At 45.6% G+C, this 19,585-nt stretch overlaps 1 protein-coding gene across 1 annotated transcript in view; it reads left to right on the forward strand.

Annotated features, from left to right (window-relative positions):
- Positions 1-454: 454 nt before the first annotated feature.
- LOC104371887 (fibrillin-2-like) overlaps positions 455-19,585 on the forward strand; it is a 101,205-nt gene continuing 82,074 nt past the window's right edge. The window contains exons 1-3 of the mRNA XM_086627866.1: positions 455-624; positions 14,287-14,369; positions 16,573-16,671. Coding sequence (XP_086483992.1) covers positions 455-624; positions 14,287-14,369; positions 16,573-16,671 — 352 coding nt within the window. The remainder of the gene's footprint in view (positions 625-14,286; positions 14,370-16,572; positions 16,672-19,585) is intronic.

The raw sequence follows: 19,585 nt of genomic DNA on the forward strand, positions 1-19,585 counted from the left end.
CACCATGGGCAGGCCCAGGACAGATGTGCTTCTGTCCCTCTTTCTCCATCATGAGGGCAGGAAAATAGATGCAAGGGCAGAACGATGACTCTTGGAGATCTTCTCTTGGTTTCCAGCTCTTGGGAAAGAAAGGTTTGGCAATGCTGTGGTAGGGAATGACAGTGTGAATATGTTGGCTGCGTGTACAAGGAGTCAAACTCGGTGTGACTGTGTGACTCTACTGTATTAACCCCAGGGAGGGGCTGCCTGGGGTGATCAATCACTTCAAAAATGTGAAAGCCCTTAAGAACACTTGTGTCTCTTTCCCGTTTTTACTTCCAGAAAGAGAACGGCAGAACGGCACCTTGGCACTTAAGGGCTGCTGCCAAAAACCATCCTCCACCAAGGCAGCAGGGACCCTCCAGCTGGAAGAAGCTTTCGGGGCAGCCAGGGGAATTGAGGAATCCGTGCCATCATGGGGGTATTATGGCTGGCCAGGTTCATGCTGGGATGTACAGCAGTTATGTATGTGGAACAAGCCCAGGGTCAGTATGAAGGGGACTTGCAGACAGACAGATTTGCAGGCTACGAGGAAAGACAGCCAGCAAACAGAGTGAGAAGAAGAGGCCAAGACACTTTACGAGGGTAAGTTTAATGTGCTTTTCTATTTTACGAAGCAGAACTTGGGTTATTATCATGGCACATAGACATGCTTACAGAATTGCTTGTCCTTGAGCTCAGGAAGGAGTCTGCTCTGCAGACCTACGGCGAGAGGAAAGCTCATGCCACAGGGGACAACCAAACAGGCTCCCAGGTGAGCAGAGAGCTGTGCACTGGGTTCTGCTTTGTTCAGGGGATCCCAGTGCCTTAGGGCTTGCCTGCAGTGGCTGTGAAGAGCCATCCACACCCTGCCTGTTTGCGGGAGGGATGCTGTGCGTTTAGCTGGAGTGATGACCGTGGCTGGACTTTCCACTGTTGCTAGTGGGCATGGTGTCAACTCAGGTTTTGACTCTGGAGTTGCCTTTGGCTCTCTGCTGCCAATGCTCTGGGCTGCATCAAGATGTTATTGCCTCTGGTAGCTTTACACGATGGTTGTTGGTAATGGGAAGGTGCTGCACTAAGCCCCTTGTGTGGCACAGTTGCGGCTTGTGGTCTCATCTGTGGACAGATCAGTGAGAGATCAGTGAGAGCTGGACCCATGAACATTTTCTACCTGAGGAGGGAGACAGGGCTCAGCTAGAAAATCCTGAAGCTCGTGCTGGAGCTCAGCTGTGTTTGCATGCTCTCAAGATGGTTCCTGGCCCCGGCATTGATTCTGGGTTATTTTAAGTCTGCCTGGCTGTAGTTCTTGGAAAGTGTTCCCGTGTCAGTGGGCAGAATCAGAGCAGAACGTGATACACGCGCGAAGCCTGGGCTGTGCCAGAGTCCTCCGGCACTTGCTGGGGAATGCTTCTTGAATGGGATGGAGCGCTGTACTTTCAGCCCAGACAGTCAAATGTGCTGTGTTTGGGCTGGAGCTGGAACACAGAGCCTGGCCGTCACGCTGCCAGGGGCAGGGCGGTGGGGCTGTCGGCATCTGCTCTTGGAATTCCAATGTGCGTGGCCACTCCCTCCTGCTACGGTGGATTTGGAAAAGATGGACAGCAACTCTTCTGGGGGTTTAGTCTTCTCAAAACTAGCTACCAAAAGCAGCCATCGGGTCACTCACAGGGTAGGGACGCCTTACGTCTCCCCCAGTATGACCCATAAGTACTGTTGCTGTGCTCCTTTCTTCGAGTCCATCATCCCACAGATAAAACATCTCAAAACTCTTATGACTACAGGGATGAAGGCTGTTTCTTGAGAAGGATGGGATGATAGTCTACCAGATCTGGAGACTCTTGTTCAGTCTGGCTGCCCAGGGCTGTATGTGATTGCTTACTGTGCTTACAGTAGGGATGGAAAGGACTGGAAGGAGTTGATGTATCCACTGATAATCCTGTCTTATGCAGCCTTATGAAGAGAAAGGAAGAGCAGAGCAAGGAAACAAGTGTTTCCATACCCCCTGGGACCTGAAAGAAGGTCACTGGTGTCCAGTGGTCTTATGGCACTCAGTGACTTAAATGACCAGATCCTGTTTTAAAAAATGATTTACAGCTTAAATCCTTTGGACTTTTGGTGAGTCTGAAGGGTCCAAGTGCATTTTAAAGATGAAACACAGATTCCCAAGTTAGAAATTACTTCTGAAAACCCTTCTCTAGTTTAAAACCTCAGACACGGACCAACATTTAAGTAAAGTAATATCAAATTATCGGTTGTGTAAGTTCTTAGTGGCCACACAGCTAGTTCAAGGCAGGATCAGACTCAGGCTTGAAGTGTCTGGCTCCCAGTCCCCTGCAGAGAGCTGAGGACCACACTGCCACCTCCTTCATTTTCTCTTCTGCTTTCCTCATGCCCTCTGAAGCAATTGCTGTTGGAAAAGAAAAAGCCGCACTGGGATAAGTGCAAGGTCTGTGCAACTATAATTTAAGACAACTGAAGAACCATTGTTCTCCCAAGGGCCAAGAAACAATCTTGTTTTGGGGGAGGGAATCATGGTGGGCAACACAGGGGAAGCTGGCAAAATTCAGAGTGGCTGGAGCTTCTGCCCCAGGCGCTTCCCATGCTCTGTGTCAAGTGACCCTGACAGTCTCCAGTTTTGTGTCCAAATCTCTCCTTCAGGATTTCCAGCCCTTCAGCAATCTCTCTCTTTAAAAAATCTCTATTTTACAAGCAGATTAAAAAACCACTGGAGATGAGAAATCTATTGAAGAGCGATGTTTTAAATAATGTTCTGCTGGGCTTAGAGAGCAGCTACAGATGTCACCAGCTGCAAAGCTGTAGATGAGCTTGGCAGCCAGTAAAAGCCATCTCCTGCAGAGCCACAGACTCAGTAATTTTTGTTGTAGATTCCTCAGACAGCCCTAGTCCCTCATCCCTTATGCTCTGCCTTGAAACGATTCTGGAGAGTTGCAGTCGTGGATCAGCATCTTCCCTGACCTGGGTTTGGTGCCTTAAATTATCAGGATTCTTTGCTGCTGTGAGATTCAACTGAGTTTGATATGTTTCTTTGGGAAAATCAGACAAGTCGTAATTTAAGGTTAGATTTACTCACAGACTAGCACTGCACTAGCAAAAGAAATGAATGAACAGTGAGTTTTCTCGGTGTGACTTCAAATGTAAAGGAAGGTAGGGTTGTCTTTTAAAATTTGGTGGATTTCTTATCAATCATCCCTCATCCATCCAAATGTGGGCATGCAGGTGGCTTATCTTGACTATTGTGATTTGTGGAATCATCTGTTCTGTAATGCCACATCTGAACCTCTGAACATGTTTATCTGTGGTGTCTATTAAAATAGTTTGTGACACTGTTTCAAATATTTGCTTTGGTGTTTGCTTTCAAAGACCCACAACTTTCTCTTTCAGAGATACACTGGTTTCAATTCAACTTCCATCTGAAATAGCTTCAATTCTGAGACTTTCTTTAGTTCTGAGGCTTGCATGAAAGGAATTTAAATAGAACTGGAATTAAAATACAGCAAAGCTTAGCTGCATCATGTGGCTGAACTGGCAGCTTCCTTGGTGAGCCCTGGGTCACCACTCCCAGCCACTGTCTGGAACACTCTGGTTTCTATGAGAAAAGTTTCCTTCTAAATGAAAGGAAATGGACAAACAGATTTTGAGGACTTGCTGGTTGGATCTCATGGTGATGCAGTGCAGAGTCCTCTTTGTGGAAACCTTCTTGCTCAGGGCTTCTGGACTGTCAGTAGCCCTGTCTTATTTCTTCCTTGAAATAATTTGCTTTACCAACACAAGTTAATGAGTGCTTTCCTTTCATATGCTGTGTTTGATACCTTCTGTCCTCCAGATCTCTCAGCCTTTTACCATGCTAACATGGCATTCGCAGATCATTTTGTCTGTGGTAGAAATACCTTTGCTCCCAAAGTGGAATGACAGATAGGTGGCTGTCCTTTGAGCCCTCTGATCTATCTTGACAAGCTAGATCTGGTTTTGGCTCTACCATTTATTCTTCTATGTGCCTCCTTTTCTCATGGGTGCATGGAACCATGGATTCTCTCCATCTCTAAATTGTGTTATATCACATTTTGGACAAGAAAATAGGGCACAGAGAAGTGTCACCTGGATGTCTTTATAGGGAAACTTTTACCAACTTTAGAAGAATGTTAAGTGAAGGAAGGAGCATGTCTCTTAAATATCTCCTACTCCTGCACACAGTACAAATAACTTCCTGTGGGTTTTCCAGGAAAGTCCTGAGTAAGCCCAAGCAGCATGGGAGATCTGCTCTACTTTGGTAGCAAGTTACTTTGTGTAAAGTCTTAGTCAATTAGTACTAAGAGCAATATACAGAATCATTTAATATCATCAAGCTTGTAGTGAGAAACTGCTCTCTAATAACTCCATGGCCAACACAAGCTCTCCTTGCTGATGTCTGGAGTGAACTGGCTGTGTTTGAGGACAGTTGTAGATGTCTCTTTTGGTATAAGAGGCTCCAGCAATGTAGGAGGAAAGATTGTATAAGTTTCTGCTGGAAACATATTTATTTGGAGCTCTGTTCCATCCTGGTCTCCTTTAGTAAGGGGAAAAATATGAAGTAAATGTAAAATAAACAAGCCTGTTATTCACCAATGCTTTTACAAATAACAATTAATAAAGTAACGTGGAGCAATAAATCACAGCCAAAGCCATGATTTAATCTGTCCTTAAACTCATTAAAGTAGAGACAATTTAAAGTGACCGTCTCCTGAAAGGAACGGCACTGACAAATCCATTTATGAGGCAGGATTTGAATGGGATTATTAGTTTAATGAACTACTGAACAGTTTCCAAGAGCAAGAATGTGTTTAACAAAGGGGAAAGAAAAGATGATTAGTCTGCAGCCAGCTGAGCCGTGTGCTGGCAGGATGATTTCCTGTAAGTTCATGGCTGCCTGTTTGTTCAAGTAAGAATAAAGGCTCAGCTATAGCATGACTTTAAACACAACTAATTATGTCAAGTTCATTAATTATGAAATGGCCACTGCAATTGAGAAGATGGATGAAGAGAGGCATTTGTCATCCCTCTTCTGTTGCTCTGACTTAGGCAAGAAGACAGAGGGGTGTCAAAATTAATTGTGGGGAATATGAGGAGTTTCCAAGCTGCTTTCCTGTAGATTTTTGACACCTTAGTTTCCAATTTGACCCTGGGGAACAGTGAGGAAAGGCATGTTGTGATGGCAAAAGACCAGCCCAGGAGGAGTTGCTGGGATGCAGATGAACTCTTCATCCACCACCCTAAGCTTGGAAGCTCAGATGCAGTGGAGAGGGGAAGCCATGGGCTGTGGTTCTGGGTGGCTTGGCACCAATTTAAACTGGAACTGATGCTGGGGCGATGTTTGAAGCCAAGGGGAGATTGGATGTAGCAGAGGTGAGCTTCCCCACTTTTGCAGTTTACTCTGAGGTGTGTGCAGAGAGCAGGTGATTTCTAGCTGTGTTTTAATCTGACTCTGTCCCTGACATTGCAGTTCCACAAGCATCTCAGTGCAGGAATTACAAGAGGTGTTTTTGGACCAGTAGCAATTACAATTTTCTTCACTCTCACTTTAGATTTATCAGAAATGTGTGCCTTTAAAAAGAGCTGATGCCCAAAACACAACCAGCACTGTCAGATGTTTCATGATTCAGGCCCTGATTCTGCCTCTGCCAAGTCTGAGCATAATGTTTTCGTTGACTTTGAAAGGAGTCAGCAGATCTTTTCTGCAGTGTTACCATCTCTGCTGCTACTATAAGTCTAGTGAGAGGTATTGATTTCCTCAAAGTCCTGGAGTAGAGCCTTTAAATGCAGAAACTCGGCTTTCATTCCTTATAAAAAATTGATTTCTTGACTTCAAAGTTGTAGAGAACTCCCTTGAAAATGAAGTCTCGTTTAGAGTAAGAACCAAGGTGCTACTAAGAGGCAGTGGAAGCTGAAATGTCACATTTCTTAACTTAACCATGTGGTTTAGGCAACCAGACTCTGTTCTACTGATTGTGTAGGTTGTTTGTGAAAAAGGCCCTGTAACTATGATGGTTTAAGTACCTAAAAAAGCAAATTTGTAGGATATGTCTCTATACCAACTGAAGCCACATGCACGTGTAGCCAAAAAGTAACAGCAGGACTTATTAAAAATTGCTGTCTGAAATGGACTGTGCTCCTTGTGGTTGCCCACATGTCATTGCAGTTGGACTAGATCGTTGCAGGTCCCTTCTAACTGAAATATTCTATTCTAAATATCCATTTCCTTACAAGACAGTGAAATGAATGTTCATGGATGCATAGAGGACTCTCCATCTTCAAGGAGGTAGCTTTGGGGCATCTCTGCTTAGAAACGATGAGGAAGAGCATGATCAAACTCTAGCAAAGCTTTCTTACCTTCTTCTAGCCTTTTGTACCCTGGGCAGGATGTGGGTCTCTGTGCTCCAAGGCTTGCTAAAGCTGGGTTTGGAGTGAGCGTGTATCAGTTCAGTAACGGTGCAACTGGAGCTTCTGCTGCTGTGCTCCAGTTGCCCCTTGAGCACATCTTGGCTGCTTCCAGGTCCACACACTGCACACGTGTAATCCTTGATGTTTTTTTTCATAAAGCCAGAGATGAAATAATACAGACAACAGAAGGAACAAAATTAAGGCAGCAGTTGGAAACTTCTGACTTAAGACTCTTGTTCCTAAATTTTCCTAGTGTCTTGATTTATGTTGTGAAATGGTTGATCTTGGACTTCTGGCCTAGGCTGGTTTCTCTTGTTATTGGCAGGAAACACGGAGGCAAGCATTGGCGTGGCAAAAGATTATCTGGCGTAGAAGTTAATAGGTTATATGGGCTGGAAGTTTTTAGAACTGGATTTGAAGTTTTGATTTATTTCAGAATTTAAGGGTGGGGGGAAAGATGGAAGACTTGGTAATGCTGCTTTCCAAACGAAAGTGTTAAGAGGTTCCTGGAAATCAGTTGTGTTTTTAGTCTTTTTCAAAGGAAAGTCTTCTCTATGGTTCCTTACTGATATATAGGATTTAAACTTGAATGTGCACAAATAAGGGAAGAGTTTGCCTACCATCACTCATATAAAGTGTGTGAAGTTGTGAATAAAAGGGAAAAATAGTATTATTGAAAAAGAAAAGGTACATAAAAAGATTTAGACCCCTTTGCTAGAAAAATATAAACAATATTGTAAACATATTGGGCTTGAACTTGGTGCTAACCTAAGTAGATGGAATCCAAAACCTATGCAGTCTTTGTAAGACTTTCCTTATGTTTTTCTTCATTCCTTTTACAAACTGAATAATAATAACGCATTTTTTAAAAGATTATTTCCATAGTTTTTAGTTGCCCTAGAGTCAGCTTTGCATGGCTCAGGTCACCTCAGTTTGGCCAGTACTTTGTTGTAAGCATAGATATTAATTTTGGTGTGAGCATCACCTTGGTGGCAGCTCAGTGACCTTCTCGGCTTGGCTTTCTCTATGTATGTGTGTCTGGAGTCCACCCATGCAAGGGGTCCTGGGAGACCTCTGCTTGAGTGCAGGCAGGATTTTTGAGCCAGGGCTGCAGTTTTGTACTGGAGATCTGAGGTCCCTGATGGGACTTGCCCTCATTGTAGTCCCTTGCTCCATCACCTACTGGTGGCTGCATCTCAGCAGGAGAAGAGAGATGAGATACAGAGATCTGCAATCTTTCAAGACTGCGTCTCTGTTTGAGATAGTCAGTCCCCAGGGCACCCAGAGCTGCCCCCTGCTCTGAGTTATGGTAGGCAGGAAATTCAGCCCTGGGCACAGAGGCAGGAGAAGTGCCATCAAACAGTAAAAAGGCCCATTTAATGCTCTTTCAATTTCAATCCAAAGACAACTGAATATATATATTAGGAGTAGAAATGTAATAACCATCTGGAAAAAAGTTAATTTCTCCCCATTTTCTAATAATATAAAAATGAAAACAGTAAATACTTGAGTAACTTTGTTTGAAACTACATAATTGCTCAGTTAAAAGGCATCTATTTTGATATCATGCATTTTCCTGGTTAATTAAAGAAAGTGCTAAATTAGGTGTCAAGACTATCTTTATTTTTAGATCATCCATTCTCTAGGAAAAAAAATAACTAAAACACAAACCCAGAGATTAAATAACTACTTAAATTAAGGCTTCCTTTCTGTTATCTGAAATAACCAACAGATACATAGCTCAGCAAAGAACTTCAGGACATGCTGAGTTCTGGATGCTTTTGTGATGCTTTGCAGGACCGAGTCGATATCCTTACATTAAACAGGAGGTTGCCTGGGTAGGAACAGCTGATTTCTCTGCTGTCTCATTTGCAAATTACTGTCAAACTGTATCTGTTGCATCAGATGAGTCCTAGACTCATAAAACTGATAAATCACTGAAATAAATACTTGCAGTGTATTTGAGGGGTCTGGTAAGAATGAGGAGGACACAAATATGCTCCCCATTAGGCCAAGGATCCAAAAGTCAGCATGGTTTCAAAGCTGTTCTCATGCCATGACACAATCCCAAATCCCTCTGGGTGGGGAGATGCAAGACTAAAAACCACTATTGGGTTTGGCAGTAATTATTGTCCCCCTGGGGATCTCCACGGAGGCCAAGGGTGACTGATGTGTGCAATGGTTTCCCCCAGTTATTGCAAGAGATGATCCCTGGGGCCCAGCAAAGAATGAAGCTGAGATCAAAACCAAAAAGAATCTGGAATTATAGGGAAAATTTCCAGCTTGGATGGAGAAGTAGAATCATTGACCCTGGAAAAGCCATGTGCTTAAGTCATATAAGACTGGAGAATGTAGTGGTGATATTCATACACATTCATTTTATTTGACTCTTTGCACAGGCATGAATTTCATGATAAGAGGGTGGCCTTGGGGGTGGCAGATAATCTAAAAAAAATTCTCTTCCCTAAAACAGCTCTTCCATGGAGAGCAGCCTTCTTTTTCACAGTATGAAATCAGAAATCCTCACCAACCTGGAATTGGCTAAATTGTTGCTGAGTTGGTGAATTTACCTCAAAAGGTAACTCCAAATGGTTTGGGGAAATCTAGAGCAGCATTTGGGTTGATGACCGTTCCTAAAGCTGAACAAGTAGGAGCACATTGAGAATTGGCCAAGTCTATTGCTGGATGGTTTGATTTCCCCATAAATATTTCTGAAGTGAAACTTGAAGACAGAGGAAAAACCCTGCAAATCAGGGACAAGGAAGATAGCAGCTGTAAGCATGCCAAGGGGTTTCCATTCATCCCCTTGTTGGAAGTGCTGCACCCCAAACTGGATGTGTGCGCAGAGCAGAAGAGAAATTTTCATGTCTCAAGATACCCAGGGCGTACAAAGAACAGAAGAAAAATTGAGATTGGGCAAGCTTAACAGACTCTTAAAATTACGAGGTTGTGCTCAAGCAGAAGAGGGAGAAATAGCTCTGCTGGTCATGCTTGGCCTATCTAGCCCAGGATGTGGTCTGCTGCCGTTGTGGATTTCTCCTATGATGAATCTGTCCCACCTATTTTGGGGACCAGTAGCACGGATCAAGTCTCTTTTCTCTTGATCATGAAGTTTGTGGCTGGATAGTTAAGCTGTGGTGCTTCTCATCCTGAAATCACCAGGTGTTGATCCCGTGTGCTGGTGGGAAAGTTGCTGCTCACCCTTCCATGAAACACTGGGCTCCAGCCCTACTACGAACCTGCACGGTTGTACTTTGGCAGGGCAGGAGGGTGGTTTTTACTGAGTGTTTTGTTTGAAACGCTTAGAGAAAAAGGAATTTGGTTTTGGTCGCTTGCCTGACTTACATCTGGGGCCTGGTAAAAGTGCAAGCTGTGCTTTTATTAACAAAGTCTTTAGTTTCCCAAAAATGAAGCAGTGTGAATTTCTGAGAGCACCTACTCTGTGACCTTGACTTGTTCTCATCAAGAGAGCAGAGAAGACCTGCAAGAGATGTAATGTGTGGGCATCTCTGCCTTTGTGAAGAGACTCTAACTGGTCCAGGGAACCATTCCTCAGTGCTGACAGACCTTCTTAGCTCACACTTCTTTTCCAAGAACAGAAAATATTTTGGAAAGGAGTGCTCAAGAGACAGTCACGGCACTGCGAGTCTGTGTTCACCCAGCAGGAAGAAGTTTTAGGTTGTATCAAGGAGGGAAATAAAAAAAATGACTGTGATAAATAAGGAAAAAGGTCCCCGTGCTCAGGTAGCAGATACCCAGTCCAAACTTTTCCAGGCAGACACAAAGAAAGCAACGAGCTGGGAGAAGTGTTTGCTGAGCCATGGAGCATGCACCCAAGCAAGACTGGTTGCAAGGTTGCAGCTCAGGGAATCTCAGTCACTGAACAAGGGTCTCCACTTGGTGAGAAAAGCAGGGAATCAGCCCGAAGTAATGAACTATAGTGAATTCTTCCTGAATTAATATCTTGTATCCCCCTGGATGAGGCCAGTGAGAGGGAGAACATGTGAGCAGCCGGGGGGCAATCCCTGCGCAGACCAGAGCATCTCTGAGAATTACCCCAGCCTTGGCAAGCCACCAACTGTCATTCACTTCTGTCTTCTTCTAATTTAAGGAATGGAAATACCACTTCTGAAGGCCAGTGACAACTGAGGTACACTCATTACTTGTGACAGGAGAGACAAATCCTGGGCTGCTGTTGCAGCTGTCTGGGAAGCACATCCTAGATGTAGGCAAGGGTTTGTTAGGTGTGGGTCCTGCTGGATGGCAGGAGTGGTGCTCCTTGCAGGACACAAATCAGCCCTTTAGTGACTGTACAGAGTTTTCTGGAGAAGGTTTGGAGAGTTCATTCTAGCTGGCTATTCTTTCTCCCGTGCCTGGAGGAGTGGATAAAGACCTGTGTGCATGCGCGTGTGTTGAGGATGTAGCTGTGGGTGAGCACGAAGCTCAGGGTGACTTGATTTAGTTTTTAGCTGGCATCTCAGCCTGCAAAGTGTTCTGAGCCTGGACTTCACACGCTGTGCTGTCTACCCTCTCCTACCTTTAACAATGAGTACAGTTCTGCTGGGGTCACACCAGGCATCTCACAATAATTGGCAGGACTGAGTCCTTTTTGGCCACTTGCTCAGCTAGTAGACAACAGTCCAGTGCTCCAGGCTCTTTCCCAGGCTGCTAACGGGAATAGGCTGCTGCAGCAACAGCCAGATGCTGCTCGTGTTCTGTCCCCACTGGCGGGCTGGCACCCCAAGCCTGTGGGCAGTCTTGTGGTATGGATGGTCTCCCAGTCCTTGCTCATGCCTCCGACTCCATTGTGGGTTTGGCAGAAAGGCTTCTCTTGCAAACAGCCATACGTTTTCACATCACATGGCCATAGCTCTGCTTTGCTCCAGTGTTGTGTTTTGTTGTTTGTTTGTTTTTTTTTTCTTGGCATCTCCCAATTCTCGGATGGAGCCACTGCCTGCAGGCAGCATTTGGTGCCATCAATTGAAATTCAGACTTACTTTGTCCTTGTTTATCTCTATAATGTTAGAATCATGGAATGGTTTGGGTTGCAAGGGATGTTAAAGATCATCTAGTTCCAACCCCCCTGCCATGGGCAGGGACACCCTCCACTACACCAGGTTGCTCAAAGCCTCATCCAACCTGGCCTTGAACACTGCCAGGGATGGGGCAGCCACAGCTTCTCTGGGCAACCTGTGCCAGTGTCTCATCAACCTCAGAGGGAAGAATTTCTTCCTCAGATCTCATCGAAATCTCCCCTCTTTCAGTTTAAAGCCATTGCCCCGTGTCCTGTCACTCCACGCCCTTGTCCAAAGCCCCTCTGTAGCTTTCTTGTCGCCCCTTTAGGTACTGGAAGGTGCTGGAAGGTCTCCCCGGAGCCTTCTCTTCCCCAGGCTGAACAGCCCCAACTCTCCCAGCCTGTATTGTTTATCCAAAGCGGACAAGGACGATGCTATGGCCAGCACTGTTTTCCCTCTGCCTTTTCACTCCTTTTGCCCATGTTAACTTTCAGGGACAGGATTCTCTTTAGCAGCCGAGCTCTTCCAGCCGTTTCCGAGGCTGCACAGAAGCTGATAAGGGAAGATCTGCCTCATACTGGCGGGTCTATTTTTGCATCAACTGAACCATGGGGGTGGACCCACCAGTGCAGTCCTTTGCCAGCAAGCATTGCTAGAAAGGACTGGCACAAACGTGTCAGCTCTTATCTCCATGGCTCTGATACCCAAAGTAGAAGTCACACAGACACCAGCACCATCTCAGCAACATGACTGTGTCTCTCAGAACTGCATAATGTCTAGTTAAGACCTCCTTGCAAGGAGGCTGACAGTGAGAAGACCTAAAAAAATAAACCCAACCTCCTGATTTTTGATTTAGGACTGATGGTTATGAAGTTTCTTGGTAGCTCTGAAATGTCTGTGGGTTTTGATGTTAGGAATCAGGATGTTGTGAGCCAGTTTACTGAATATAAATGATTTTTTTCCTCTAGCTTTGACCTTCCTGTTCTTACGAGCTCTTCACCACAAACTGTGGTTGCAGTTTTCTGTTTAACAACTAAATGACATGCCTTTTATCCACACCTTCTTGCTGATGAGAACATGGGTTTCCAGCTTGTATTTCCCAGGACTGAGATAACTTCTGTGAATTTTAAAAAGCAATTTTGTCACAACTTTGCTGAGGATGCTGTTTTTCTCTTACAAAACAGTGCTCTCCTTATTGAGTTCTTGCTTTGGAATCTAATTTCATTCTCCCTCTAGGTCATTTCTGTGACACCATTAATTTCAACCCATTCAAAAGGGATTCTCCCCCATGTTTTGTTTTGAAACTCTGCTAATTTTTAACATATGCTTATGAAAGGTTTGGTTTTGGAGAAACAATTGTGATCTTGTAGTTTATCCTCCTGTGTAACAGGGTGCCCAGGACCTCTCCCAGGATCCCTGCACAGAGCTTGATGAAATCCTTGACTGACTGTCTTTTAGAAAGAGGTAGTACTTGCCACCAGAGTTAAAAATTCCCACTTCATTATCAATTTCATTCAACTTCCACTTTCTTCTGGTTTAGTGTATGGGTTTGATGCCAGATACTTCTTCCGTCACCGACTTCGACAAAAAAATCTTGATTTTTTTGTCTGATAAGAAGTCTATATAATACTTTTTAATCTTCAACAAGGCTTGAGGCAGCCCAAGGCCAGGGTGTGAAGATCATTAGTGTACTAAGGTCAATGGCTGTGTGCCCTGCACAGCTGTTCACATCTGCGTGTTGAGAAGGGGAGACCAGCAAACAGATTCAGGTTGAAGTCAAACTGCAATATTTGGCGCTTAGCTATGAGTTCTCTGGGTGCCTTTTGCATTGCATGGAGAGTCCTATATCAAAAAAAGATCATCCATCTGTCCTTCCTGCATGCTGGGAAGCCTGGTTGAAACTTGGGCTTTACAGGATCTCCATCTGCTTGGAGTGAACTTACCTTCTCAGTCAATCACAGACATATGTCTACTTCTAACAGGAGATTTACACTTGAATATCAGTGGCAGTACTAGCTAGCTTTGTATTTTATCCAACCTAATGCCACCAGGAACTGCAACCCAAGATGTTCCAACATCTCCAGAGAACCTTAATCCATACCAGCAGAAACAACTCTTCATTCAAGGTCTCCTTTTAACTTGTAAGTACAGGAGAACAGATGCCAAGCCTTTTGGAAAATAGGCTCTTTTGAAATCAAAATACAGATTTACTATCTGTCTACAACTGTAGCACCAAATTGTTTTAGCAGAGCCCTTGACTCTGTGTTTGCAGGGCTGGTGAAGGTGGTTCCATGTAGCACTGGGCAAAAGCAGGTCGTGTGGAAAACCAGTTGCCACAGCTTCTACACAGTCGTTGTGTGCTCTGGGAAGATTAGAACTGGGAAGCAGAGCAGCGCCCTGCATTGCACAGAAAGTGATTTAACATGGTCTGTGCTGCTCAGGGATCTTCCAGTCACCATGGGCAGAAGCTAAAACTGCTTTTATGTGGGAACATCATTGGTTGGTAGAGGGTTCCTTAGAAATTGCTCTTGGTCCTGCCCAGTGGTTTTGTCATTAATGCCAATGCTTCCCAGTTCCTGTTTCCATGGGAGAGCGTTCTACTACTTCCACTTTGGAAAGGTGCACCTGCAGCATGATGTCTGCTGCACATCTGCTGCGTGTCTGCTGCACATCTGCTCTGTGTGCCTGCCCACGCGCCGCGCTTCTGCCACGGCCCTGTTTGGTGTCTGCTGGGCGTTTGCTGGCTGCGGATGGGAAGGCATCCGAAATAACTGCCTGCGTTGCTGGATGGAAAAAACCTATTTTTAATTTTCAGACCCAATGTCTGTGGCTCGAGGTTCCATTCCTACTGCTGCCCCGGCTGGAAAACGCTGCCCGGAGGGAACCAGTGCATTGTCCGTGAGTATCCATTTTCCTGTTAAGGGCACTAAGGGAGCTGGTTGCCAGGTGGGAAGGAATGCACGTGTCACACTTCAGCAGGTGACAATGTTTTGCAGTCCCCAGGGACAGGAGCAGCGGTTGCTGGGAGTTCTCATCTCTGCTGGTCTTGGTGGAAGCAGGGGGGTTGCAATCGGTTCTATTTAGCACGTGGCCTTTTATCTTCTGCCAAATTGCCGCTGTGTTCCGTGTTGCTTGGCAATTTGTGTGCCTGCTTTAGAAGATGAACCTCAAAGGAAAGCTATTGGTGACTCCTGAGAAAGTTATTTTAGAGCTGCTTGTTTAGATGAAATAATTTCGTTGCTAGATGCTGACATTGCAAACATGATGTCATGAGACAGCGTCAACAAGCAGGAATTTGCATCTTTCTTTGAGTGGCCATCCAAAGCAGGATGCTGATTTAGATAAGTCACACCTCTGTTCTGGTAGGTAGCTTCCCTATTTGGAGCAGAGCATTATTGGACTCTCAAATGCTGATATACACCTCTAAAATCCATTAAGGGGCAGATGTTCTGCATTTCTATGGGTTAAAGGCATGAGCTATAGGGAGATGAAGGAGCCTGCCCTTTGGAGGATGCTCACATGGGAAATGAAAGTCAGCTCAGGAGTAAATAAATGAGATTCTCATTGGAGACAATAGGGGTAATTGTACCTGGTCATGGTAATTGGTCATGTTTCGTATTGAAACACAGGTACATGGTGTCCTGGAGATATTAACTGTAACTTAGACATACAAAATGGCAGACAGCACTAGGGGATGCTTGTATCTCCCCGTATTTTAACTTTCTGAATGAATCTTCTGCATTAGAGCACACTTGAAACTGTACGCAAACGCCTTTTTTCAAAACTTCCTAAAAAATAATTGACAGTGGGAGGCTTCAAGTTGAGGAGAACAATAGACTCATCTAGCAGGATCTCCCACATGATACAGGTCACATTTCAGCAGTAATTCCACCTTCAGAGTCAGACTCAGCCATCTTAGAGAGAAACACCTCATGTTTCTTAATACAGAGCTGTCTGGGACCTCAGATGTACAAAACTGAGCCCAGAGCTGCAAATATTCTCCTCTCAAAGGAAATGGTGTCCATCGTGTTACAAGTGGTGGAGCCAGTTGATGTGTACAGCTGATGCACAATGAGTAACCAGTGCATTTTAATCACCGAGAGGGGCAATAAAGAGGGGTGATGACCCGAGTTAAACACATCCGACTTCACTTGAGGTGATGGTAAGATGTGGAGTTCTGTGCACTCTCCTTTCCCCACGGGAAGAGAGGCAAACTCACAAAATCCTCCTCACCATCCCATGGATGGTGGATACCCCACCAAGCATATGATGCTCAAGTTCAGTGGTGGCTGCAGCGAAGGGTTAAGGAGCTCACAGCCAAATGGCTGCGCAGTGGCATGCGGGGTTAGCGACATTCGGGGCTGTCTGCTGACTTTTCTCATAACTGTAAAACATGCCATCTGGGCTGGAGGTCCTCAGGGAACCGTGTGTTGTAATTGTATTTATAAAACACACAGAGATGAGATACTTTCATGGGGCTCTAATAAAATCTGTGCTTACACAGGTGGAACAATACTGCCAGCTATGCTCTTGGCTCCCATGGCACAGGAAGGGGAAGAGATTAGCAGGGGTCCCAGGCAAGAGATGATGGGGATTGACATGAAGGCATCCTGCTGATGCATCTCTGGCTGACTCAGGCTCAGCCCCTTGTTCCATAGGAGATGCATCTCAGTAACAGCCAGTTTCTGCAGTGCCAGACCACAGACTGCAAAATGTTTCACGGAAACACAGAAATTTTAAGGAAAAGAACAATCTGGCTCAGTGTGGGTGTCGCTTGTCTCTGCTGAGAAAGGTTTTTAGCAGATAAAGGTAGTGAAATGTGTTTTCCCTATCCTCCCCTGACTGAGAAAGCAATGTGGTAGCAGGACCAGCCACAGTCTGTGATAAAAGGAAGACATCTCCAGGAATTCGCTGTGAACAAGTGGGTCCTTCCCACTGTTGCTCTGCCCACGCCAGGGTCCTCAAGAGGTGCTCCAGCTTCCTCCCTGGGTTATTTTTCTTAAAAGAGATGAATTCACACTCTTTCAGCAGCTTAAAGTACACCCATGAGCAAGTTCACAGACTAGCACGTTGTGCTAATAACTGTGTTCTTCTCTTCCAGCAATTTGCAGGAATTCTTGTGGTGACGGGTTTTGTTCACGGCCAAACATGTGTACGTGCTCCAACGGACAACTTTCTCCCAACTGTGGCTCAGCTGGAGGTAAGAGAACATTGCTGGTGGTTCTCCTCCCTCTGAAGTAGTTCTGTGCTCTCCTAAAAACTTCCCAGTTGCAATGAAAATCAATGTCTCCCTGTGCATCTCAAATATTTTGTTTTGGCAGCCAAGTTCTAATCTGAACTGGGCAGTAGTCATGAAATATTTCATTTCTTGTGGCACATTTACTAAGGGTCTTCACTGCCCCTGATACCTGGAGAAAAATGCCAACCTGCTTGCAATTTCTGCTACTTTGGTGTGAGAAATCCTACAGGACGCAGCTCAAAACCCGCATCCCACATCTCACCGCAGCAAATAGCGACACAGCTGCCAAAGAGTCCATCCACCGCTGGCTGCTCTTTGAAGTGGTATTAAATCTGTCACTGCTTTTGTTAACCAAACAAATGTTTTTTCCAATGGAAAAAATGATGAACTTTTTCTTAGGCTGTGATTGGGATGTTGGGGGTATCTGCCCAGCGTTTTAGCAAACCTCAGGGACATGACGAAGTTGTGCGCTGGCAGATTTGGGACTTCTGCTTTGTTCTCCCATCTCCGAGCTTCAGGACAAAAATCTGAAAAGCTCTGGGAAGAGGACTGGGCGGCTGAAGTTTCTGAAAAACAAACTTTGGAGGACTCGGCAGTGTGACAGTCTTGTATCCAGAGAGCAATTCCCATATCTCTCTGGTAACCCATATAGGACGCTTTCAAGACCAGATCCTGCTTGCAGCCACTCCATTACCCCACAGCACATGGCTCTGCATGGAAAATACCCCTGCTTGAGTCTAAATCCTCGTAGCTAATGGCCTTGTGTCCTCTGGAGAAGGGAATTATGGCTCCTTTGTGCCCCTTTTTCCACTGGGTTGTATTGCTGGAGAGGACCTGGGAGCTGTGGTAGACACCAGGCTGGATATGAGTCAGTAGTCATTGGGGCTGTGAGTAAAGCCAATCACAGCCTGGGCTAGATGAAGGGGATCATGGTGAAGAAGTCAAAAGAAGGTATGATCCCCTCTTCTGGGGGGTAGCGAGCTGCAGCTGGTTCTGGGCTGCCAGTTCAGGAAGGATGTGGGGAAACTGGAGATGGATCAGCAGCAGGCTACAAAATGGTTGGGACTAGAGCACATGTCCTGAGAGAAGAAGCTGAGGGAGCTGGCCTGGTTTAGTCTAAGAAGAGTTAGAGGGATCTAATCCCAGCCTGTAACTAGTTAAATGCACCTACAAGGCGGTGGAGCCTCACCCTCTCTGACGTAACAGGGGTTGATGGCCACAAGTGGCTGCATGGGATGTTCAAACTTGAGATCTTCAGGCATAAAGAAAATAGTCTGGTGGGTGGTGCAGTGCTGGGACAGGTAATCAGAGCTGGGGGGGATCGCCCTCCTTGGGGGGTTTGGAGAGTCAGCTAGACAAAGTCATAGCCAGCCTGAGCTGTGGGGAGGCTGAATGGGGAGACCTTCCACCAGGTTTCTGTAAGCCAGGACAGAGACCACCCACCTGAGCCAGCGCAGGCTACACACAAGCCAACGGGTCTGTCCCAAAAGGGCTTTGGTTGTTTCTAAAATGAGTAGCAGGGTGTGAATGAGGGCTGGCCTGCACTGCAGACCTCCAAATGTGGGCAGTGATGCTGGGTGACCGTTTGCACCTGACTCTGAGTAGTCCACCCATACATGATGACACTACTCAAAGATACCAGCCAAAAAAGATCCTGTAAGCAAAGGAACAGATCTGTGGCACGGTGTTGTTTTAAGAAGTCTGATTTTTGCTAGTGCCATATGTAAAATACAGAAATTAATGGAATTTTACGGAGTCTTTGAAGGTCTCAGATGGCCATTGCTAGAGACAATCCAGAAATTGATTTTCCGTTGTTGCCGATCCGTAGGCAAGCTATTGTTAATAAAGTGACTCGCAGGCGTCTGATGGGAGGCCAGAGAGCTAGCCCCCTCAAACCTCAAAACCACAGCCAGGGTGTGACTCAGAGAGGGCAATTCCCAGAATCTGATCCCCCAAGTGCCACATTGTGCTCCAGCCCCGCAGATATCCCCAGCAAGCGCTCGGCACCGGAGCGTGCGCTGCTCCGCGGACCTTCCCGGGGCTTTGCTGAGAAGAAGGTGCTGGAGACACAAAAGTTTCTGGAGTGAGAGTCCATATGTTAGCAATCATGGAGGAATGCAAGGAATGCTGTAAGCAGTATATACATTTGGGCACAGACCTGGCAGTCCCCTGAGCCTGGGGTGGATTTCAGCACGAGCTGGAGGAAGGGGGTAGGTTCCTCTGCAGGGGCTTCATCAAATCTGGCATTCATTGCGGGGATGGTTGGATCTGTGTTTATCATGAATGCTTCAGGGAGGTAAAGCAGACAAATTGTGCATTCCAGAGGCAATAAAAGCCACTCTGCCTCGCTCTGTCATAACAAAAAGCTCGGTTTCCTACTTCGGGGAGTAAAGATATTTTAGGAGTAATTTGCAAGTGGCTGTTTGGATAGTAGTAGCCAGTAAGCAGACAGAAAACCTGCCTGCAAACTCCACTCCTGATGGCTGGCAGAACAGCTGCAGCCACTGATCTTTTAAAATAAAGCGTAGAACTAATCCAATCCAGTCCAGTAATGGGAAGAGTTGACTAGGGTGAGCTGTCATTCTCTTTTTCCTAGAACTTTGGTCTCTGCTACCCTGGAAAATCCTGACAAAGTCTAACGGGCCTTTGAATTCTTGGTTGAAAGATGTTGTTCTGCCCTCCAGATCTGCAGGGGCTTCTAACAGTGCCAGCCTTGGAGATAAGTCAGATGGTGATGGGACCTCAGGGCTTTTGGGATCATGGCAGAAGGAAGAAATGGGACCTGCTCTGTGCAGGTCCAGGAATAGTCTTTGTCAGTTAGTTGCAAAGTTTCTGGGTGAGCATCAGGGCTCTTCTCCTGTCCAGACCCTGATCT

The sequence above is a fragment of the Tauraco erythrolophus genome, chromosome 28 (genome assembly GCF_009769465.1).
Source record: "Tauraco erythrolophus isolate bTauEry1 chromosome 28, bTauEry1.pri, whole genome shotgun sequence".
Classification (NCBI taxonomy): Eukaryota; Metazoa; Chordata; class Aves; order Musophagiformes; family Musophagidae; genus Tauraco; species Tauraco erythrolophus.